General features: G+C 48.0%; 1 protein-coding gene across 5 annotated transcripts in view; it reads right to left on the bottom strand.

Annotated features, from left to right (window-relative positions):
• Hdac5 (histone deacetylase 5) overlaps positions 1 to 18,189 on the bottom strand; it is a 49,098-nt gene extending 30,909 nt beyond the window's left edge. For 4 of the 5 annotated variants that reach the window (XM_090350159.1, XM_090350162.1, XM_090350161.1 and 1 more), the window contains exons 1-2: positions 8,468 to 8,607; positions 2,483 to 2,695 (exon numbers count right to left, since the gene is read on the bottom strand). In XM_090350159.1, coding sequence (XP_090206285.1) covers positions 2,483 to 2,504 — 22 coding nt within the window. In that variant the 5' untranslated portion in view covers positions 2,505 to 2,695; positions 8,468 to 8,607. Of the gene's footprint in view, positions 1 to 2,482; positions 2,696 to 8,467; positions 8,608 to 18,121 lie in introns of those variants that run through there. The other variant, XM_090350160.1, reaches the window with a different exon arrangement.
• Positions 18,190 to 24,401: the final 6,212 nt, after the last annotated feature.

The following is a 24,401-nucleotide window of genomic DNA, read 5'->3' as shown; positions in this document are numbered from 1 at the left end:
AGGCTACTGCCCACCCTCTCCTTGAGCCACAGCCCTACTTCCTGTTTTCTAGTGAATAAATGGAGATAAGAGACTCAGGTTCTTTAGTGCCCAGGCTGGCTTTGAACCTTGATTCTCAGATCTCAGCCTCCTGAACAGCTAGGATTATAAGCGTGAATCACAGCACCAGCCATGAGATTCTTTTTTTTTTTTGCCAGTCCTGGGCTTGAGCTCAGGGACTGAGCACTGTCCTTGGACTTTCTCAAGGCTAGAGCTCTATCACTTGAGCCTCAGCACCACTTCTGGCTTTTTTCTATGTATGTGGTACCGAGGAATCGAACCCGGGTCTTCATGCATGCTGGACAAACACTTTAACCACTAGGCCAAACTCCCAGCCCCAGCCATGAGATTCTTATCTCCAATTAACCAACAGAAAACCAGAAAGAGTGTTCTGGCTCAGAGTGGTACAGCATTACTAGCCCTGAGCAAAACTGCTCAGCAACAGCTTCCAGATCCTGAGTTCAAGCCCCACAATTGACAAAAAAAAAAAGCAGGGCTGGAGGCATGGCTTAAGTAGTAAAAGCTCAGCAGCAAGCAGAGTGAATGTGAAGGCTCTGAGTTCAAATCTGTCCCCTCCCCCTCAAAAAAATGGCTACAAAGAAAATGGGACTATGAGCATCTAGCAGAGTAACTCAATAACATAATCAATCTTCAGTAGATTTTTCTTTGGCCAGTCCTGGGGCTTGAACTCAGGGCCCGAGCACTGTCCTTGGGCTTTCTCAAGGCTAGAGCTCTACCACTTGAGCCACAGCACCACTTCCAGCTTTTTCTGAGGAGTCAAACCTGGGTCTTTGTGCATGCTAGGCAAGCACTCTACCACTAGGCCAAACTCCTGGCCCCTTGAGTAGATTTGTATAATCTTCCCTATAAGGAAATGAAACCCCACAGCTAGTAAATATCCTTCCTAAGCCACCAACAAATACATAATGAGCAGTCTGTGTGCCCCTGGCCAAGGGTCACATCCTCGCCCCAATGTGAGGCAAGACTGCAAAGGGCTCCTGGGAAAGGCAGTGTCACAGCTCAGAAAGGAGCAGTGACTGATGAACATCCACCAGGCATCTCCTGTCCTTCCAAATCAGCCTACACGGATAAGGCGGGAAGTCAGCATTTGAAACAGCACCTGGCATAGCTCCTACAGATGAAAGCAAGAACACAGGTAGGATCTGAGGGGAACTACAGCCCCACAGACAATGGGAGTCAAGTGGGGTTGGCCTGTCTGGATTCCTCCCTGTTGCTGCTTCTGGACCACTCAGTAAATAAGTTTTCATTCCAGGATCAAATTTCCCTGTCTCTAAAAGAAGGAAAAAAAAATGTTCATCTAGACACTCCTAAAGAAAAACAAATGGGGAGAGGATGGGCTGTAGAGGGTTAAAGTTGAAAAAGATGGACTAAGCTTCTCAGCCTGGGCAGAAGGAGAGAGCAGAGGAAAGAAGGCAGTTATTACCCTGACCACATTGACCTGTGACTCTCCTGGGAAAGTCCTGAGGGTCCGGCTCAGGCTAGTTGGACACATCCTCATGGGCACACATCCAGTCCCACCCATATGTAAAACAGCCTGGAGTCCCACCCTGGACTATTTCTGGCACCACTAGACAGCATTCTAGCAGAGGGGAATGGGAAATCTCAGAGTAAAAGACTTCAGATGAGGAATCGCCATGCTCAATGCCCAAAAGGAAGAGGGCAAGTCTACCTGGACGTATCCTACTTCTGCCTCAGTGCCACATGCTCAAGCACAGATTAAGGCCCAGAGCTCTGAAAACTTCCACCAAGAAAAAAGTATGAAGTTTGGGTGTGGTGGTATATGCCTCGACTTGGGAGGTAGAAATCAAAAGGGTGGTATTTCAAGAACAGCCAAGGAAGACTACATCTCAACCAACAAGCTAGATGTGGTGGTTCATACCTATAATCCAAGCTACACCTATACCAGAGGTATAGGTAGGTGAATAACTGCCAAAACCGGGGCAAAATGAGGGAACCCACGCTAAAAGTCGCTAAAGCAAAAAAGGGCTAGAGGTATGGCTCAGTGGTAAAGCACCTGTCTAGTAAATGCAGTTCAGTATGGAACACAGCAGAAACATTCTACATTCTAGCTTCCACAAGAAAGAAGATGGGTATGTTATCTATAGTGAGGAGATGTTTCTAACACCACTGTCCGCTATCAAGAGATTCTAGGACACATACATCAGGCCTACTTGGTCTGAATCACAGAGCAGGATGCAGTAGGAACTAAAGGCTCTTAAATTGAGGGCCAGCATGAAGCAGAGATGGACCCAAGCGCTGCCAGGCTGGCCTCTGTCCACTCCTTGCCATGCTTCTCCACTCCTGATCCTCCTGGTTCCCTGACAGCTCAGACACTGGCAGTCAGCTGGCCTGGGCAGGAAACCCACACAGCCTATTTCATCAAAGCTGCCCCAGGGGTCTCATCCATCCTCCCAGCTCTTACCCGACTCGTTGGGAGAGTTCATGCCGGCTCTGGGCCTGCAGGAAGCTGGTGCTGGGGGCTGGGACAGGAGGGGGTGAAGCTGCGATGATGTCAAGAGAGACAGACGATGATAACAGACAGACGAACGGGACAGGAGCCCGGGCCCCCGGGCCTCTAATACCCATCCAAGGCCATCCTTCGGGGCGAGGCAGTCAGGCACTCAGAACAGCAACCCTGGGGAGAGATGGAGCAGGGTTAGAGGCTCCCAACTCAGGAATCCACCAAAGGAAAACCATGGAAGTCAGTTTACATCTGGAGACACCTGGGAAGGCACACCAGCCCCAGGGCACAAATGGAAGTAGCCGAACTAGACCAGACCTTAGTCTCTCCTCTTCCTAGTTGGTGAAGCTCTGAGTGCCCCAAGGATAGGAAATGGCTACAGAGTCCACAGTCAAAACAACTCCTTTGCAGGCATTGGTGCCCACTGCCAGGTGAGGAGAACTTCCCAGAGTGCCTAATGTGAAACCAAGAGTTACTCAAGAGGCCCAGGCAGGCTGCTGCTATCCCTATCCACTGTACATGGCAGGGGAAGCTATGAGGATGATCTGGAGATCATGGCAGAAGTTTAAGGAGAGTTGGAACTCAGTATAACCCAAACTGGGACTCCCAGGGGGGGCAGTTATCTTCTCTAGGCCTCCAGAACTTTTACCACCCACCTCTGGAAACGCAGATATGCTTTGTCTCTGTCCAAACCCTCCAATTTAACAAGTCAAGGCATAAGAATGTGTTTCCAGGAATTAGGAAAGTCAGAGACACCCATCTTCAATCCAGTACCCCAGCCTGGGGGGTGGGGGGGGTGATGCAGAGTATAAGACCAGGGGGTTATGTACAGCTGTGTTCTGCCTGCTAAGCCACAGCCTTAGTTATGATGCGTTCCATGGAACAAGGGACACCTTTTAACAATTTGTACAAAAGCACTCACAGTAGCCAAGGACAGTATAGCAATGGAGTAATTAAAGGACCAAGGGTTTGCTAGTCCCCATCCAGGTCCCCCAAGCCCCAGCCCCAGAGTTAGTCCTTAAGCCTCACACACTAGGCATATACCCACCTGGGGTCTTCCCTAAGCAGCCCACAATCCACCCAAACATGATCTCATTCCAAATGAAGGCAGACCCAATGGAATTGAAGTGATCAAAGGCTGCCCAGAGCTGCTGGATGTGTAAGTCCTAACCTAACTGCTCCCCAAACCTCCAGCAGACAATCAGCTCTGCCTCCTGGAGAGCCCCACCTCCTGGCAAGATTCATTCTCAATAAGCCTTGAATTCTCATGAAGGATTCTCAGGGATAGGGTTCATGTGGCATGCAGAAACTAAATCAGCTATGGCAAGGACACAAGAACATGTGCACAACATGCATGAAGACGACCCAGAGGTTCTGGGGCCTGCTGCCCTCTGCTCTTACCCACAGGGTTTGGACTCTGTAGCTACAGGAAGGTACATTCAGAATGAGAGGTCAGGGCTGAAGGGACCAGATTGCTCCAAAAGGGGTGTGGGGTAAGGACAAAGGAGGTTAAGCAGGGCTGAGGCCAACTTCAAGAATGCAGCAGGTGGGGCTGTGAATGCCCTGACAGGGCCTGTGTGGGAAGGTAGCTCAGTCAGTGCCCACACCAGGGCTGGCGCCCAGTCCTGCTCACACCCTTTTCCCGTGGGCTGGGGAACATAGGTTCAGAAATTCCCATGACTGGCAGCAGCTTGGGTAGTCCAGCCCATCTTCTTAATGAGAGACACCTTTACAGAAGGGTCAGATGGTAATGGAACAAAAACTTAAGTCACGCTCAGACACTATCCCCCTCCCATTCCTAGCTTCTCTCTGGATCTTAAAGGTGCTGATTCTCACTCACTGGAGAGAAAAGGAAGGGGACAACTCTTCCAACTCACAGTGAGCTCAAGACTCAGCTATGCTCCACATCTCCCCATCCCATGAGACCCAGCAGTACCCCTTGGCCCCTATGGACTACCAGAGAATCTTCCTGGATCTAAGATGGCATGTTTAAGGCCATCCTGGGCTATATAGTGAGACCACCTCAAAAAATAAACAGCCAGAAGCTAGTGGCTCACTCATGTAATCCTAGATACTCAGGACGCTGAGATGTAAGAAACATAGTTTAAAGCCTCCAGCCCCATCAGGAAAGTCTGTGAGTCTCTTATCTCTAATTACTCACAGAAAAATCTAGAACTGGAGCTCTGGCTCAAGTGGTAGAGTGCCAGCCTTGAGCAAAAGGAGTTCAAGGACAACACTCAGGTCCAGAGTTCAAACCCCAGCACTGGCAAAAATAAATAAATAAATAAATAAATAAGTCTCGTAAATGAATAAGAGCCACAGACTAGGACTTTCTGGGAAACAAAGCCATGTTCAAGGTCTGTCCCTGATCAGAACAGGTGTAGATTCTTGTCTGGGGTAGGGCACAAAGGGGAAAGAGGGCAACGTGATGTTCAAAACCTGAGTTGCAGGGGCTAGGAGCATAGCTTAGTGGTAGAATACTAGCCTAGCATGCATGAAGCCCTGGGTTCGATTCCTGGGTACCACATACACAGGAAAAAGCTGGAAGTGGTGCTGTGGCTCAAGTGGCAAAGTGTTACCCTTTTGCAAAAAGTATCCAAGGACAGTGCCCAAGCCCTAAGTCCAAGCCCCAGGACTGGTCAAAAAAAAAAAAAATACCTAAGCTGCAGACCAGGAACTGCGTGGTGACCCTCAGGGACCACGCCACCCTGGTGGACTAACTTTCTTCCAGATAGATATCTACTTCCATGCAGGAGGCAAACCCACCTTCTACCTCCAGCCAGAGCAGCGGAGCAAGAAGAATGCAGGAAACTAGCAGAATCCTATCTATAAGGGTGGCTAAGCTGCAGTAGGTAGGGCAGAAACCAAACAGAGACCCTCCTACCACATTTGTGAGCAATAAAAACTGCCAGGGTGGAAAAGTGCAGACCAGTAAGGCAGGCTGGGGCAGTGCAATGTCCCAAAGGCCACATGTTCACAATGCTGCCCTGCAGGGATCTTGTCTCTCAAACAATTCCCTCTAAATTCCAGGTGTAGGGCCGGCCTTGGAAGGCCTCTCCAGAACCTGGACTCTAGTACCTCCACGCCACCCCCTCTCAACAAATAGCTCTGGCCCTGCAAAAGGCAGGCCCAAGTCCTGAGCAGCTAGGCCAAGGCCACTCCCCAGGCCATAGGCAGCAGGGTCAAGAGGTCCTAGGAGTCTGACATGGGCTTTGCTTGCCCCAATGACTGCAAGAAAAAGCGCCAATCCCATCCATAGGCACCAAGTGCTCCTCATCTTGACCCCTCCTGATCATGGCCACAGGAGACCACTTTCTCCAGCCTCTGAGGGCCTCCATGGCCTTGTATCTCTCCCAATCTGAGCCAACCGAAGACCAGAAGGGTAAGACACGCAGGGTACTGACTCACATGTTCAGGCCCCAAACTAGGAAAAGGAAGAAGACAACAAGAGAGGAAAAAAGACACGGGGCTGACAAATTCATTTTTGCAATCGGCCCATTTCTGTTTGTCTGCTCAGACGCAGCTCCAGGCATCTGCACAAGCCAGATGGAGGAGGCTTCTATTTCTAGAAAAAAAAAAAAAAGAGGGGGGGAGGGGAAGAGGGGAAGAGGCGGAGGCAGAGGGCAGAGGAAGGGGTCTGTTTGCCCTAAAACCTCAGACAGAATGATACCCACTCCCCAGCATTACCAGACAGGGTTCCTATTCAAGAAAGGGCTGGGCTGAGGTGGGGTGGGGGAAGAAAGGCAGAGAAAGTTTAATTAGCCTAAGTGGGCTACAATAGGCCTCCTCACTGGCTGCATCAGGTTTTCATTCATGAGCAAAAGACAGCGCTCCGAAAATGCCAAGAACGGCCCCCACTTGCTGTCTCTCTCTTACCCCCACCCCACTCCCGCAACCAGCAACCACCACCAACAGAAATGCGTCCTCTAGCAGGCTGGCTGAGCCTGATGCCGTGTTCCAGACATCCCTCCTCAAAGGGATGTGAGTAGGAAGAATTAATTATTAAAGAGCAGCTGGTACTTCAGTACCAACTGCACTACCCCCAGCTCCCGTGGCTGATCCCCCTCCCCTGCTGTGCAGAAACACAAATGACCCCCCCTCAATTCCCAGGCCCCATTTGTAAGCACACAGCTAAGATGCCACCCCTTGGAAAGGGAAAGCAAACCTTTGTTTCTGCCTCTACTTGAGGTGGGTGGAGCATAGGATACTGTTGTCCCCCACTCCAGACTACACATCCAGCCAAAGTAGAAAGCTATACAGGGACAGGGGAAGCTGGCCCTCAGCAAGCACTTCCCCTCCCCCTGCTCCCAGGTAACATGTACCTGGGATTTGTCCCACTGGCCATGACAGAGTAGAGATGCTGGGGGCTTCTAACTCAGAGACAACCCCCACACACCAGCCTCATCAAGACAGTGCGGATCCAAGTGCAAGTGGAAAGGGGAAAAGAGTATCTAAGAAAAAGGAAAGGAAGCAAACCAAGATCACCCTCCAAGCTTTGTGCTGAGGGAGGGAAAGGAAGGAGGAAAGTCTGGAATGAAGAAAACAGGCAGACCCCAAGATGGCTCATCCATATCCCCAGCCCAGCCCAGAATCTCAACAAGCAGCTCGGGCTCAAGGGTCCCAGTGCCAAGGGCTTCAGGAGATTGAGGATTCTCTCAGCCCACACCTCCAAAACCTAAGAGGAGATTCAAGATAGGAACTAGTCCCAGAATCAGTCCTTCAGGGAATGTGGCCAGAGGTCCTCTGGCCAAGACCCTACCATCTTCCGCCTCCTTTTGTTTCTATGATCTGGCTCCAACCTCCCCTCCCAATGGACCCTGAACCTAACCACAACCCCCCACCACTACCACCACAGACTCCAAAACTAATTCCATGTCCCAAAAGCATAGTGGTCACTGTCAGAGTGGTGGGTCCCTTTCACAATCCCCTCTTCTAAAGAAAACTGCAGTTGCTACCTTTCCTCTTTAAGGACACAACTCATCTCAAAGGACCAAATACAGAAATATCAGGTGGTGGTCACCCCTCACCCCCCCAATACACTCCCAGATTAATTACACATATCCAGCCAGTTCTCATCTTCCCCAGGGCCCCGGAGAAGGGTGGGGTAGAGGAACTGACTCCCCCTCCCACCTCAAGTTAACAAGGCACAGTCAACCAGAGTCCCTACCTCCAGTGAGACACAGACCTAGGATGAAAAATGGGTACGAGGGGGGGGGCATCCACCCGGGACAAGGAAGGTGAAGCTCCAAATTATCTCCTAGCTATCTCCCTAGCTCCAGGGTGTCAGACAGAAGAGGGCAGGAACAAACGCAGTAACACCTCCCAGGCGAGGAGGTAAGAATAATAGGAGAGAGAAGTAAGGTGGGACAATCCCCCCCCCCCCCGCCGCCCCAGTCCCCCTTCTTCTGCAAGGAAGTCAAGGACATAAAACCCAGGATGCGTTCCTAGTGATAGGGAGAAGCGCTGTGGGTGGGCAGCGCCCTTCCCCTCAGAGTACCAAGAAAAAAGGGTGTCCAGCGAAGAGGTGGGGGGGGATCTGCCCAGAATCCGGGTGCAGAGCTGAAATCATTCTGCAACGCCAAACGCGCCGCTGGGGAGGGGACACACGAGACGTCCCGGCCGGTCCCTGGGCGATCTGGGGGCGCGGGAAGACCGCCCCTCCCTTACCTGCAGAGAAGGCGCCCTGCTCGGGAGGGAGGGCTGGGGAGGGGCGCGCGCGGCGAGCCCGAGGCCCGGCTCCCGGGCTGGCGGGCGCTCCCGAGGGGGGGCGCCCACCGGCTGGCACCGAGCGAGCGAGCGAGCGAGCGCCGGGAGGAAGGCGAGAGGGGCGCGGGGCGCGGAGCGCGGGGCGCGGGCGCGGGGAGCCCGCGGGCAGCCGCGGCGGGAGTCCCGGCCCTGCACCCCCACCCACAGAAGGTGGGATCCCGGCGGGTACGACGCGCTCACCCGCTGCGGCTCGAGCTCCGGCTTCGCGGGCGGCGGCGGCAGCAGCGGCGGCGGCGGCAGCAGCAGCGCCTCCTCGACGACTCCTCCATCTTTGCGGCGGCTCCTCCGGCTCCGCTCGCCGCCGCCACCAACAACAACATTCGGAGACGTCACTCCCGTCACGTGACCCGGCCCCGAGCTAAAAATAGACCCAGCTCCCCCCCCCCCTTCTCCCAGCTTCAACCACTGCGAGCCCCTCCCCTCCCCGAGGGCCCGCCCCTCGCTGGGCGGGGCTAGCCGAGCCACAGTGACAGCTTCTTAAAGGGCCAGAGTCCTAAAAAAAGGTTGGGCTAGAGAGGGGCTGGAGGAGAAGGGATTGGAGTCCCAGGCTTCCTCATGGAAGAAGAGCTGGGAGCATTGGGAACCGGCTTCTGGGGCTTTGGCCTTTGGGAACTAGGACTTTGTTCTCTATGCTTCCTCCACTTCTTTTTCAAACCCCAGGATGGTGCAATCTTTGCCTGCCTAAGCTGCTTCCTAACACGCCCTCCAGGGAGAGCTGGGGGTGGGGATTGGGGTAGATTCTTAGGGGGTTAAAGACCACAAGCCTCTGTTGCAGGATAAAGCTAGAAATGCATTCCTTTGGCAAGTCTCTGACTTGCCATTCCAGATCTGGTACTTTACATCCATGCTAGTGAAGAAAGAAAAACGTGCAGAAAACCTGGAGATGTGTGTGACAGACCAGGGACTTCAAATAAGGGCAGGCCAGGAACCTGAAAGACTGCCAGTCCCTGTGGTGCCAGCCTTCCTCACAATACCACCCCTTGAGACACAACAGGAGTATGTGATTAAACCTGCACAGTTTGTCAAACCCAGCAATACCACTAGCAAAAATGTATTATAAGGAAATAAATATTATTGGATTCCAAAATGAGCATAGGAGATTGTTTATAATAGTATAGAATGTTATCAAAATTAATTAAATCCATGGTTACTGGTGGCTCACACCTGTAATTCTACCAACACAGGAGGCTGAAATCTGAGGATGAAGGTTCAAAGCCAGCCCCAGAAGGAAAGTCCTTGAGTCTTTTATCTCCAATAAACCATCAGAAAACAGGAAGTGGCACTGTGGCCCAAAGTGGTAGAGTGAGAAAAGGGACAGAACCTAGACCCTGAGTTCAAACCCCACAACTCGTTAAAAATAAATGGAAGAAAGAAAGAAAAGAAAAGAAAAAGTCCAGGGCTGGTAAGTGTATTTCAGAATCAAGGCATGTATTCAGAATGTGAGAAGCCCTGCTTCAAAACCACACACAAAAGAAAACAAAATGCATAGCTCTACCATTGACTGTCTGTGTGTGTATTTTTTTTTCTTTGCTGGTCTCAAGGCCTGGACACTGCCCCTGAGCTTCTTTTGCTCAAGGCTAGCACTCTATGACTTGAGCCACAGCACCACTTCCAGCCTTTTCTGTTAATGTGGTACTGAGGAATCCAACTGAGGGATTGAGTCACGTTCCTAGCTTGATATATTATTATCCTGAAAAGCAGGAATCCAATAAACATCATTGAATTGATTTGTTATAAGCAATAACAAACTAGATCATGAAACTATATAGCTAGACACCACTGGTCCACATCTATAATCCTAGCTATTCAGGAGGCTGAAGTCTGAGGATCATAGTTCCAAGCCAGCCAGAGAAGGAAACTTCTGAAACTCTTATCCCCAATTAACTATTAAAAATTTAAAAAAAAAAAAAAAAGGCTAGGGGGGCCGGGAGTTTGGCCTAGAGGTAGAGTGCTTGCCTAGCATGCACAAAGACCCAGGTTCAATTCCTCGGTACCACATAAATAAAAAAAAAAAAGCCGGAAGTGGTGCTGAGGCTCAAGTGGTAGAGCTCTAGCCTTGAGAAAGTCCAAGTCCAAGGACAGTGCTCAGGCCCAGAGTTGAAGCCCAGGACTGGCACCAAAAAAAAAAAAAAAGGCTAGGAGTGTGGTCTACTGGCACTTGCCTAGCATGCACAAAGCCTTAGATTCGATTCCTAGGTATCATATATACAGAAAAAGCCAGAAGTGGTGCTGTTGCTCAAATACTCAAATAGTAGATCATTAGCCTTGAGAAAACCCAAGGACAGTGCTCAGGCCCTGAGTTCAAACTCCAGAATAGGGGGGAAAAAAAACAACCTTAAGAGACAGCACCCAGTTCCTGAGTTCAGGCCTCTGAACCAGCATAAGAGGGATGGGGGGGCGGGGAGCCGGGAGTTTGGCCTAGTGGTAGAGTGCTTGCCTAGCATGCACAAATACCTGGGTTCGATTCCTCCTCGGTACCACATGCATAGAAAAAAAGCCGGAAATGGTGCTGAGGCTCAAGTGGTAGAGCTCTAGCCTTGAGAAAGTCTGAGGACAGTGCTCAAGCCCTGAGCCCAAGCCCAGGACTGGCAAAAAAAAAAAAGAGGGATGGGGGGAGAGAGAAAGGGAAGAAGAGGTGGGAGAGAGAGGTAGAACAAGAAGGAGAGGAGAGGAGAGGAGAGGAGAGGAGAGGAGAGGAGAGAGAGAGAGAGAGAGAGAGAGAGAGAGAGAGAGAGAGAGAGAGAGAGAGAGAGAGAGAGAGAAGATATATATAGATATAGAAGCCTGGAAGAATATATATCACAATGCTTACTTTCACCAAGTGCTGGTGGCTGATACCTATTATCCTAGCTATTCAGGAGGTTGAGATCAGAGGATTATAGTTTGAAGCCAGCCCAATAGAAAAGTCAGTGAGACTTTGATCTACAGTTAACTACTAAAAACTCAAATATGGAGCTGTGTCTCAAGGACTGGAATGTTAGCTTTGGAGAAAGAGAGGAGAGGGAGCGCTCAAGGACAATCCCCAAGCCCTGGGGGACCAGCATAAAAGCCCTAGGACCAGCATGAAAAAAGAAAGATTTATTTTCTCCTTTGGTGTTTTTGTTTGTGTGTGTTTTTTTTTCCCTATGTATCTGGTTTTTCAACAATCATGAGTTACCTACCTAGTCAAAGACAGCAAAGGATGTTACATAAAACTTTCTGTAATATGGGCTGGGAGCTTTGCCTTGTGGCAGTGTGCTCACCTAGCATGCACCTTGGAACCACATATACAGAAAAAGCCAAAAGTGGCACTAAGGATCAAGTGGCAGAGTGCTAGCCTTGAGCAAAAAGTGTCCAAGAACAGTGGGCCCTGAGTTCAAGCCTCAGGACTGGCAAAAAAAAAAAAAAAAAAAGACAGGCGTGGTGGCTTACGCCTGTAATCCTAGCTACTCAGGAAGCTGAGATCTGAGGATCGAGGTTCAAAGCCAGCCTGGATACTAAAGAACACGAGACTCTTATCTCCAATTAACTACTAGAAAATGGGAAGCGGGGCTGTGGCTCAAAGGATAGGGCAGTAGCCTTGAGCTGAAGAGTTCAGGGACAACACCAAGAGTCCAGGCACTAGAAAACACACACACACAAACCTTTCTATAATAATTAAAAGGTGGGCCAGGAGTTTAGCCTAGTGGTAGAGTGCCTGCCTAGCATGCACGAAAACCCAGGTTCAATTCCTCGGTACCACATACATAGAAAATGCCATAAGTGGTGCAGTGGCTCAGGGTAGAACACCAGCCTTGAGGAAAGTCCAAGGACAGTGCTCAGGCCCTGAGCTCAAGCCCAGGACTGGCAAAATAATAATAATAATAATAATAATAATAATAATAATAATGATTAAAAGATCTTCTATAAAGTAGTTCATGAATCTGTCCATCACCACCTCTTGGTTCTATGCTAAAGACTCTTCACCTGAGACAGTACTGGCTCACCCCAGACTCATCCACTGCCTTCATCTATCTCAGCTTCCTCCAGAAACCGGAGGACCTTTTAGAATACAAATCTAAACAAGAAAGAGTTTTGCCACTAACGTGTACTATGTGGTCCAAAAAAGGGACTTTCAAACTTTCCATTGTAACGAATCACTTGAGGCACTTGTTCAAAATGTTACCTCTTGATCTAGGTAAGGATGATTCATAGCTATTCAAGAGGCTAAGATCAGAGGATCAGAGTTCAATGCCAGCCTGGGCAGACTAATCTGAAAGACTCTTAGCGTCAATTAACCAGCAAAAAAGCTGTGGTTCAAATGGTAGAGTGCCATCTTTGAACTCAGGGACAGTATCCGGCTGTGGGTTTAAGCTCTAGTAATTAGCACACACATGTGCATACACACACACACACACACACACACACACACACACACACACACAAATGCTAAATTTTGGATTCCATCTCCAAGGCTTGTTAACTCATCAGAAAGGAGGTCCAGAAATCTTTGCTTTTTAACTCATACTCAGGAAATTTTGCTGCAGCTAATCCTTTTCTGGAACTAAAGGAGCAAATTTACTGAGTTCTGGAACTTGGAAAAATACCAGCCCAAAGTTTCTACCAACTAACCATTCCTCGGTTTTCTATCTTCCAGCCATGTGGCTTTTTCTCTTGTCCCTTAATAATGGGCTCCTTGCTCTTCAGGGCCTTTGCACAGGCCTTTTTCCTTTTGCTTGCCCCCCTTCTTCTTCTTCTTTTTCTTCTTCTTCTTCTTTTCTGGAATGCCCCTTCCCCTTTAGCAGAGCTAGCTCCTACACATCTGTGAGAGTTTAATTAACTATCACTTCCCAAAAGAGGCCTTCAATAATCCTTTAATGTTATGTAGGTTTTCATTGACCCTGAAAATAATTTGTATAAACAACCATTTATGGCATATTTATGGCATTGTCCATATCCTTCTCCTAAACTATAAGCTTTCTTCTTCTCCTTTTTACTTTTCCTTGTTTTCTTTTTTGGTGCATGTGTCTTGCACATGCTAAGCACATAGTCCATGACTGAGCCAAAACTCTTCTTCCTCCCCACCCCCAGCACACACACACACACACACACACACACACACACACACACACACACACATGCACACCCGTACACTATAAGCAAGTGTCTTGAGTACAGAAACCACACCTCTTCCTATAAGGCCTGGAAACAGAGAGGCTTGAGTAAGCAAAGAGTCAGATGCCAGTATCTCAAGCCTTTAATCCTAGCTTCTCAGGAGGCTGAGAGCTGAGATCATAGTTTGAGTTTGAGCAGAAAAAGTACATTCGATTCTTATCTCTAATACAGTACAAAAAAAAAGCCAAAACTGAAGCTGTGGCTTTTTTTCCTGTGGTAGAGTGCTAGCCTTGAGTAAAAGATGTCCAGGGACAGTGGCCAGGCTCTGAGTTCAAGCCCCAGGGCTGGCCCAAAAACAAAGTAAGCCAAGGTGAGCACTTTCAGAGATAATGAAATGAGAAGAAAACCATCCTCTAGAGTCACCCCTCATCATTCTGAAGACAGTACTTCTCTAATTATGGGGCAATTTGGTGTTCCTTTCCCCCTCACCTCTCTTTCTCTTGGTCAGGGCCTTGAAAAGTTTCCTGCCTTGACCTCCTCAGCACTGGGAGCTGTTGTTTTTTTCCTCCTCGTCCTCCTCTGCCTCCTCCTTCTCCTCCTCCTCCTCTTGTTCTTCTTTTTGCTTTTTTGTCCCAGTCCTCAGACTTGAACTCAAGGCCTGGGTGCTATCCCTGAGCTTCTGTTTTCAAAATTAGCACTCTCCCACTTTAGCTACAGCTTCGCTTCTGGCTTTTTTGGCTGTTAATTGGAAGAAAGAATCTCACGGACTTTCCTACCAGGGGTGGCTTCAAACCATGATCCTCAGATCTCAGCTTCCTGAGTAGCTAGGATGACAGTGTGAGCTACCAGCACCCAGTCTAAATCACAGATTTTTTGCCTTTCCATCACCTAGTCCATGACCTCAAACATAATAGGTGTTCAATGAACGTCTGAGGACACAAGAAATTTCCAGACAGTCTCCTCTTAAGATCTATCTATCCGACAAAAGATGACCAGTAACTGTCTCCTAGAACACTTAAGCTAGACATGTCCTGTTCCATACATGACAGTCTGTTGCTCAGAGAAGCTAAAATGTTCCTGCAAGAGAGAACTGAAATGCAAACCCAGGACTCAATAGTTCCAAACAAAGGGAAAGGTGTCATTGAAGCTAGACTCCCAAACCCAAAACTCTAGTCCTCTTCTCTGGATGTTCTGAAATTATCACCTCAGGTTCCCAGAAGCCAAATTCCCCAGAAATCACAAGAATTTACCTTATGGGAGGTTGAGAGTAGGGGTACAGTACATGCTTAGTTTGTGTAAGGTCCTGGGTTTCATTCCCAGAAGAAGGAAAAAGAGGGTAAGGATAAATAGTTAGAGGAGGAGGAGGAGGAGAAAGAGGAGGAGGAGGAGGAGGAGGAGGAGGAGGAGGAGGAGGAGGAGGAGAAGTAGTTGGTGAAAGAAGACGAGGAGGAAGAGGTGAAGAAGTTGTTGGAGAAGGAAGGTAGGAAGGAAGGGAGAGAGGGAGGGAAAGAAGAGAGGAGGGTGGGAGGAAATAATACAGTATATGAGGCCCTGATAAACCTTCCGATTTTCCCTCTCAGGTGAGTGGATATTGCACTAATCAGCATTTTTTAATGTTTCGTGAGCCTGTGATAGGTACTGAGAGTACAGAGATGTCTGGCTTGAAAGAGATTGAAGTTCTGAATAGGATAGAAACAACTCTAACTCTCTCTCTCTCTCTCTCTCTCTCTCTCTCTCTGTCTCTGTCTCTCTGTCTCTGTCTCTGTCTCTCTGTCTCTGTCTCTCTCTCTCTGTCTCTGTCTCTCTGTCTCTCTCTGTCTCTCTCTCTGTCTCTCTCTCTCTCTCTCTCTCTCTCTCTCTCTCTCTCTCTCTCTCTCTCTCTTTCTCTCTTTCTCTCCCCTCCCACCCCAGTCCTGGGGCTTGAACACAGCCAGGGAGGTGTTCCCAAGCTTTTTGCTCAAGGGTTGCACTCTACCACTTGAGCCATAGCTCCTCTTCCAGCTTTTTTGATAGTTCAGTGGAGACAAGAATCTCACAAACTTTCCTGCCCAGGCTGGCTTCGAACTACAATCCTTAGATCCTCCTGAGTAGCTAGGATTACAGGCATGAACCACTGGCACCCCACCACTGAAATGTCTCTTTTATTGTGAGTTCTTAGGGTAAGCAGAGATTGTTGCCAGGAGTATTCCCCATGAAAAAGCAAGTTGAGAGGCTGTCTCCTTAAACATTACCTTAATTTCTCCATGTGCAGCGACTCTGGAGATGTGATCCAGTAGTAGATTGATCCAGTGAATGACTAGGGAACTTCTGCAGCAGAACCAGTGCTGAATTTGTCCCTTGGTAATAGGAAGTAAGTCTCAGAGGAGAGCTAGGCGTTTAACTGCTCTCGCCTGACAAGTAGTAGCACAATTAGAGACTTTGCAAAGGGGCTAGGAGTGGAATGGTAAGTAGTAAGCAACACTGCTTGGGGCTCTGGGCGTTATGACTCCCATTTGGAATCATGAGCATCTCCTGGCCATGACTTGGGGCAGGAGATAGAAGCCATCTTCCTCCCTGCTTTGGTGGATGCATATTGCTGAGCTGTCAGTATAACTATTTCCTCCATACCCCCTGGCTTCCCCAGGGTGTGTGGAAAACCCCTCCAGGGATAGCAATGCCTGAGATACAGACAGTACACCCGTGTTACAATGTGGCTTCACTTCTAAATTCTCATCTGTAATTTCTCTGGGCTGGGAGGATTCTGTGGGTAGATGCCAGAGGCTCTGGCCAGAGTGATTTAGCCCTGAGTTTTCTGGTTCTTGGTAAGGCTATATGGAATGATCTTCCTTGCCTCCAAAGAGTGACTGCCATTGAAATAGTCCACCTCTGCCTGAATACAGCCTCAGGCAGAAAGTAATAATGCAGAATGAAGATGAACTCAAGCAACCATCACTTATTAGCTATTTATCAAAGACAATATGTACTGTAAAGCTTTTAGCAAAAGGCAAAGGTATCTTGCACACAATGGTGTCTTGTCTATGCTGCATTCGGCAAGACTTTATTGAGCTTCTTGGAAAGTGATGAGTCTAGCACAATGCTAGTTTCTATGGGGACTACAAGAGAGGATGACACAATCATGACCACAGGTCAGGACATGAGGAAACCTGGGTCCTGAGGACGACCTCATTCTGGTGTGCTCTTAATATCATTTCCCTCAGGGCTTTTATCCACTTGTCTAGAACAGGACTTAGACTACTGCTTTTTGAAATCCTTTTCAGTTCTTACACTCTGTGAGTTTCAAATTAGGTATGATGACAGATGTGGCAAAGTCCAACATAGTGATGGTGTGTGTGTGTGTGTGTGTGTGTGTGTGTGTGTGTGTGTGTGTGTGTATTATTAGGGCTTGAACTGGAACTTAGGGCCTCAGGTTCTCACTGTTTTAGCCAAGGCTGGCACTCTACTACTTGAGCCATGGATCCACTTCCAGCTTTTTGGTGGTGAATCAAAATTGAGAATCTCAGCCCAAAACCCATAAATCTCAGCCTTGTCAGTAGCTAGGATTCCAGGAATGAGCCACCAGCACCAAGCTAGTGACAAGCTTTAAATTAGAGGATGGACCTTCATTCCATCGGGACGCTTAAGGCTCTGGAGCCAGGAGAAAATTGATTTTAAGGCAAATGACATGTGTATAAAGCAAAGCAAAACAAAACAAACAAGCAAAAAAACCAATGTTATCCAGGACTGATGCAGTCTAGTGAAAACGGCCCTTCAAGCTGGATGCAAGGGGCTCACATCTATAATCCTGGCTACTCAGGAGGTTAGATCTGAGGATTGGGGTTTAAAGCTAACCAGGACAGGAAACTCTTGAATCTCTTATCAACACTTAATCATCAAAAAAGCCAGTAATGGAACTGTAGCTCAAGTGGTAGACTGCTGACCTCCAGCAAAAAAAACTCAGGAACAGAGCCCAAGTCTTTAGGTCAAGCCCCATTACAGGCATACAAACAAAATAAAACAACAAAAAAGGAAGGAAGAAAGGCAAGCAGGCAGGCAGGCAAGATCCCATTTGGATGCCTAAATTTGAGTTGGGTCTCCCTACATGATTCTGGACAAGTCTTTTCCTCTCTCCAGGCTTTCCTTTCTCCCTCCCTCCCGCCCTCCCTCCCTCCCTTCCTTCCTTCCTTCCTTCCTTCCTTTCCTCCTTTCTTTGGAAGCAGCAATGGGATACAAATAGGCCCTTGCTTATCTATCTGTATGATGAAACAGGTAGACAAGATTTTCTTTCTCCATATAGAGACATTTCCGGATGATCCAACAAAGTGAAGTTGAGAAGGAAGGATAGAAAAAACTATTTCTTTCTCCTTTCCCTTTCCTCTCCATCCCCAGGGCACTCTCCACTGGGCCTGAGGTAGATAGCAACTAGTTTCCGGCCAGTGTCCAACTCCCAGTCACTAAGTTTTGAGTCTCAGATACATGTGGAGGAAGGGCAACAAAGAAGAGCCTTGAACAAGCCATCACCCCTCTAGGCTTCTGTTTTCTCATCTGAAAAAGATATAGTTGTATCTGTCATCTCAGCCAGGGCAAGAGGATCCTAAATGTAAGGCCATCTTAGGCTACATAGCAAGACTGTCTCAAAAACAAAAGGAAAGGGCATGGTTGGATTGATGACTTCTGACTTTTCCAGCTCTGCAAGCTTTGAGTTATAATTCAAAACAAACAAACAAATAAAACAGGGAGGACCTGTCCAGATCACAGACAGTCATTCTTCTTCTGGGAACTTACCTAGTTAGTCCTTGGACTCTTGTATCTTTCCCGGGCTTCCTGTCTTCTCTGGTCCTGGAGACTGAGGACAGGCTACTAGCTCTCTACTCTTAGCAAACAATGGCATCTCCCAGGCAAAGCTAGCATCATGGCACCTAAAACAAGTTGGTTGAACTTGTTTAAAACAAAAAAATTACTCTGGGTATAGGTGATAACTGGGGCTTGAACTCAGGGCCTCGGTGCTTTCCCTGAGCTCCTTTTGTTCAGAGCCACTGCTCTACCACTTGAAGACATGACTTCACTTCCAGTTTTCTGGGGGTTAACTGGGTAGATAAGTCTCATGGATTTTCCTACCCAGGCTGTTTTTTTTTTTTTTTTTTTTTGCCAGTCCTGGGCTTGAGCTCAGGGCCTGAGCGCTGTCCTTGGACTTTCTCAAGGCTAGCACTCTACCACTTGAGCCTCAGCACCATTTCCGGCTTTTGTCTATGTATGTGGTACCAAGGAATCGAACCCGGGTCTTCGTGCATGCTAGGCAAGCGCTTTAACTACTAGGCCAAACTCCCCCAGGCTGATTTTGAGCCATGATCTTCAGATCTTAGCTTCCTGAGTAGCTAAGATTACAGATATAAGCCACCAGAGCCTGATTCTCTCACCTTTTTTTTACTCAAGGCTGGCTCTCTATTGCTTGAGTGACACTTCCACTTCCAGCTTCTGGCTGGTTAATTAAAAATAATAGGCTCACATACTTTCCTGCCTGAACTAGCTTCAAACTTCAATCCTTTTCAGGCACCTATAATGCTAGCTATCAGAAGGCTGACAGCTGAGGATCCTCGCATCTCAGCCTCCTAAATAACTAAGATTACACTAGCACCTGGCTTTTTATTTAAATGTTTAAAATAGTATTGGAGCTTCACATAAGCTAGGCAAGTATCTGCCACTGAACTACCTTTGGCCCCATCCCCACTTCTAGGATAAAGGACCTGAAGCTAAGGACACTTCAGAAATTTGCCAAAAGCCACAAATCCAGGCAGTGAAGATGCAAGGTCTGACCCTAGATCATCAGAGCCTAGCACTTGACCTAACCACTGGTTTCATCCATCCATCTTCCTTTGTGGGAAATGCCCAGCCAATAAGGTTTTCAACCTACACTAAAGTTCAGGCAGTTGGCAGCTGTGTGAGCTTCCATGGTAACTTATTCTCCTGGATCTGTGTCTCCTCATCTGTGAAACTGGATGACCACCTTCTCCTTGGGTGGCTGAGGGAATGATGTGGAGTAACCTGTGGAAAAGGGCTACCATGTAACAAAGCCAAAGCTCCAGCCTTACTCAGCCTGGTTCTCTCATTTAGGCTATGGCTACTCACTGAGTCTTCCACAACAAAAATGACTTCTGACTCGACTCTGTGTTGCTTTGCCATTTACAAACCTGGGTTCTTCATTCCCCTGGGGACCAGGCTTTTCCAAACCACTCTGAATGGAATGGGAAGCAAGGTGCATGCTCAGTTATCCACACTCAAGTCTGTTTCCTTGCCCCCACAGATCCTGCCTGAATAAGGAAGGACCTAAGGGGCTCCTAGGAACGCTGGGCTAGAAAACTGATTTCAGTGGCAGATGGCCCAGCAAATGGATTTTGTTTTATTTTTAAAAAATTGGGTAGGGGGGGAGTTTGGCTTCATGGTAGAATGCTTGCCTAGCATGCATGAAGACCCGGGTTAGATTCCTCGGCACCACATACATAGAAAAAAGCTGGAACTGGTGCTGAGGCTCAAGTGGTAGAACCCTAGCCTTGAGAAAGTCCAAGGACAGTGCCAGTGCCCAGGCCCTAAGTTCAAGCCTAGGACTGGTAAAAAAATTTTCTTTAAGTATAACATACATAACTTACAGTCTAGGGCCAAGAGTGTGGCATACAGATAGAGAGCTCACCTAGCATCCATGAAGCCCTAGATTCGACTCCTGGGTACCATATACACAGAAAAAGCCAGAAGTGGCACTATGGCTCAAGTAGTAGAGGGCTAGTTTTGAACAAAAAAATGCTCAAAGACAGTGACCAGGCCCTGAGTTCAAGCCCAAGGACTGGCAAAAAAATAAATTAAATTAAATTGTAGCCAGATGATTCAATCATCACCAAAGTCCAGTTTTAGGACATTTTTTAATCAACACAATAAAATATCCCGTACATTTAATTCCCATTAATACCCCTATAATTTTATTTATATATTTTTATTTTTTCTTTTCTTTTTTTGCCATTTGTGGGGCTTGAACTCAGGGCCTGAGCACTGTCCTTGGACTTTTCTCAAGGCTAGAGCTCTACCCTTGAGCCACAGCACCATTTCCAGATTTTTCTATGTATGTGATGCTGAGGAATCGAACCCTGGTCTGTGTGCATGCTAGGCAAGCAACTTTACCACTAGGCCAAACTCCCAGCCCTATTATTCATTTTTTTTTTGCCAGTCCTGAGCCTTGAACTCTGGGCCTAGGGACTATTTCTGAGCTTTTTGTGCTCAAGGTTAGCATTCTACCACTCAGCCACAGGCTGGGCCAACAGTGGCTCATGCCTGCAATCCTAGCTACTCAGGAGGCTGAGATCTAAAGATTGTGGTTCAAAGCCAGCCCAGACACAAGTCCATGATACTCCAATTATCTCCAATTAACCACCAGAAAACTGCAAGTGGCACTGTGGCTCAAGTAATAGAGTGCTGGCCTTGAGCTGAAGAGCTCAGTGACAGTGCCCAGGCCCAGAGTTCAAGCCCCATAACTCCCCGCCCTCAACCCACAAAAAAATTCTCATGGACCTTTCTGCCTGGGCTGGCTTTGAACCACAGTCCTTAGATCCTGACCTCCTTAGTAGCTAGGATTCTGGCTTGAGCTACTGGTGACTGGCTAAATGATTTTTTTTTTTGTTTTTGGTTATGAACTCAGGGTCTGGAAGCTGTCCCTGGGCTCTTTCCCTCAAGGCTAGCACTCTACCACTTTGAGCCCCATCTCCACTTTTGGTTTCTGGTGGTTAATTGGAGATAAGAGTCTTACAGGGATTTTTCTGCCTGGGTTGGCTTTGAACTGTGATCCTCAGATCTCAGTCTCCTGAGTAGCTAGGATTATAGGCATCCAGCTCACACTGATTATTTTGAGATGGGGTGGTCTTGCCTTTTCCACAGGACCATAATCCTCTTATTTTATGTTTCCCAGCATAGCTGGGATGATACACCTGTGCTACCATACATGCAAATTTCTTTAACTGAGATTGAGTCTCAGGGATTTTTTGCTGCCCAGGCTGGCTTCTAACCCATATCTTCCCAATTTCAGCCTCCTGAATAGCTAAGGTTATTGGCAAGAGCCACTGAACCAGCCTTTCTCATTTCTTTCCTTCTTTCTCTCTCTCTTCCTTCCTTCCTCCCTCCTTCCTCTTTCTTTCCTTCTTTCCTTTCTCTTTTTTGTTGTTGGTCCTGGGGCTTGAATTCAGCACCACTTCCAGGTTTTTTGGGTTGTTAACTGGAGATAACAGTCTTGCAAGAAGTTTTCAGCCAAGGCTAGCTTTGACCCACAATCTTCAACTCTCAGCCTTCTGAGTAGGTAGGATTACAGGCATGAGCCAACAGTGTCTGACTCTCATTTCCTTAAAGAAAAAAAAACTGTATGTCATTAGGCATAGAAGCCTACAATCCTTTTTCTTGTTACTGTTTCCTTCCCCTGGGGCCAACATCCAACTTGAGATACTCTTACCTCTGCTTCCTGAATATATTCTGGGATGTATGTGTCACTGCACATGATTTACAATTGTGTGTGTGTGTGTGTGTGTGTGTGTGTGTGTGTGTGTGTGTGTGTCTTGGGGCTTGGGTAGGATTTCAGGCATGAACCACCTGTGCTCAGATCCTTAGCTTTTTCACTCAAGGCTGGCACTCTACCTCTTGAGCCACACAACTCCACTACCAAGTTTTGGGTGGTTAACTGGAGATAAGAGTCCATCCCTGAACCTCCGCATCCCTGAGCAGGTCAATTTTATTGTCAAAGCCCAATCTTGGCACCAAAGGCCCAACTTCCCATTCCCTCCTGTCAGGACCCGCTGGGCTAGAGGGTTTGGGGAGGTGGGTGTTAAGATTTGTGGCACAGAGAGGAAGGAGGACCTGCAGTCTCCATCCTCGAGGGAAATCTTGAGATGACTCACCAGCCATTGGAGGGGAGAAAGGGCCTGGGGAATGAATGGATTGCAACGCCGCGGGAGGGGCGGGGGAGCTGAAGTTCGGTGCGTTGATTGGCCCGCGTCAATTGCTTCCGAACATCTGCAGTGCGTGGGGTAGAGCATCCCAGCGGGTGATGGGGAGGGGGCAGGGCTGCCAGGCTGGCTGACGTTCGCTTCTCCCCTGCTGGGCCCGGCCTGGAGCAGTTTTTGAATGACTCACCTCATTGTCAGGCTGATTCACTGCTCCACTGGGGACTCACGGGAGGGGGCGAGGCCTGTCTGTACGTCTCACACACGCGCATGCACACGCGCGCACGCGCACACACAGACACACACGCGAGTGTGTTGGCGTGGGTGGGGCTCCTTTAGATACTGGGATGCGGATGCTGATGGAGTAGGTAAGAGGGAGAGAAATAGACACATCACCTGGTGAGTAGAGAAAATAAACTCGGGAGTTCTCTGTCTGTGCTTTGTACCTGTGGCTATTTGCATTTAATTAAAGTTCCTTGGTATCCACCAGCCACATCTGAGGTGTTCAATAAGTCACTGGGGGCCAATGTCTACTCTATTGGATGGTGTCAATAACATTTGCACAGCCTGGCAGTGGCTCAAGCCTGTAATTCTATATACCTGGAAGGCAGAGACCAGGGGATCTCTGCTGGAGGTCAGCCAAGGCATAAAATGTCTGTAGACTCATCTCAACCAGTGACAGGATGTGGTGGCTGGTGCCCTGTTGTCCTAGCTAACAGGAGATGTACAATGGATGGGCATAATGGTGCAAGCTTGTCAGCCCTGGCTCAGGAAAAAGCACAGGTTCTCAGCCCACAGTGGTCCTGGCATAAACCGAGACCCTGCTTGAAATTGACAAAAGCAAAGGGGAATAGAGGTGTGGCTTAAGTGGTACAGCACCTGCCTTGAGTGCAAGAGGCCCTGAATTCAGTCCCCAGTAACTAGCTCCAAAAGAAAGAATTAAAGAAGCTCGTAATCCTAGCTACTCAGGAGGCTGAGATCTGAGGATCGAGGTTCAAAGACAGCCTGGGCACTAAAGACCATGAGGCTCTTATCTACAATTAATCAATTGAAAATGGGAAGTGGGGCTGAGGCTCAAGGGGTAGGGTAGTAGCCTTGAGCTGAAGAGCCCAGGAACAGTGCCCAGGCCCAGAATTCAGGCCCCATGACCCACCAAAAAAAGAAAGAAAAAAAAAAAGGAAAGAAAGAAAGAAAAAGAAATAAAAGGTAGGTTATGGTGGCTCACACCTGTAATCCTAGCTACTGAAGTGGGTGAGATCTGAAGATCAAGGTTTGAAGCTAGCCCCAACAGGAAAGTCTATGAGACTCTTATCTCCATTCACCAGAAAAATCTAGAAGTGAAGCAGTGGCTCACGTAGCAGAGCACTAATCCTAATCAGAAAAAGCCAAGCAAGAACATAAGTCCCTGAATTCAAGGCCCCGAGTTCAAGCCCTAGTACTGGCAAGAGAGTAAGACAGAAAGAAAGAGAAAGAGAAAGAAAGCAAATATTTTTGTCAACACAAAGTTCTAAACAGCTGGTTTGCATACAGTGAATACACTTTGATTTGGAATCCACAGCCTTCACACAAAGCCACACACACACAGGCCAGTCCTCCACCACCCACATATGTCGTACACAACACACATTGAATTCCATACATTTACTCAACATACAACACCCACACACTAACACAGCCACACAAAACTCTGGGCATGTGGAACACATACAATTGTCTCTAGCAAGGCAAATGTAAATATAGAGGTGCATCCTGATACAGATTTGCATACAACTGCTCCTATGATAAAAACACAAATTAGGGTAAAAATCCATTTTCAAATATGCCAAAATAGATACAAACCCAAGCCATGTGGTTCCCATAACAATTCTCAGCACATGTTTGCAAACTCAAGCAAGGTGGGGGGGGGGGGAACCCACCACTTTGTTGAGGCCCTGCCAACATGCCAGGCTTGGAATTAGCCACTTTATTGCATTCATTCATTTATTCCCCCAGCAGCCCTGAGAAGATGTTGAAGTATGTTATTTCCATGGATGAAGCAACTGAAGTTCAGAGGAGAAACTTTACTCAAGGTTACCCAGCCACTTAGCAGCAGAATC

Source organism: Megascapheus bottae, chromosome 17, assembly GCF_031878675.1.
Source record: "Megascapheus bottae isolate mThoBot1 chromosome 17, mThoBot2.hap1, whole genome shotgun sequence".
Lineage (NCBI taxonomy): Eukaryota > Metazoa > Chordata > Mammalia > Rodentia > Geomyidae > Megascapheus > Megascapheus bottae.
Note: the sequence above shows the minus strand (reverse complement) of the source record. Positions and strands in the feature narration are given on the sequence as shown.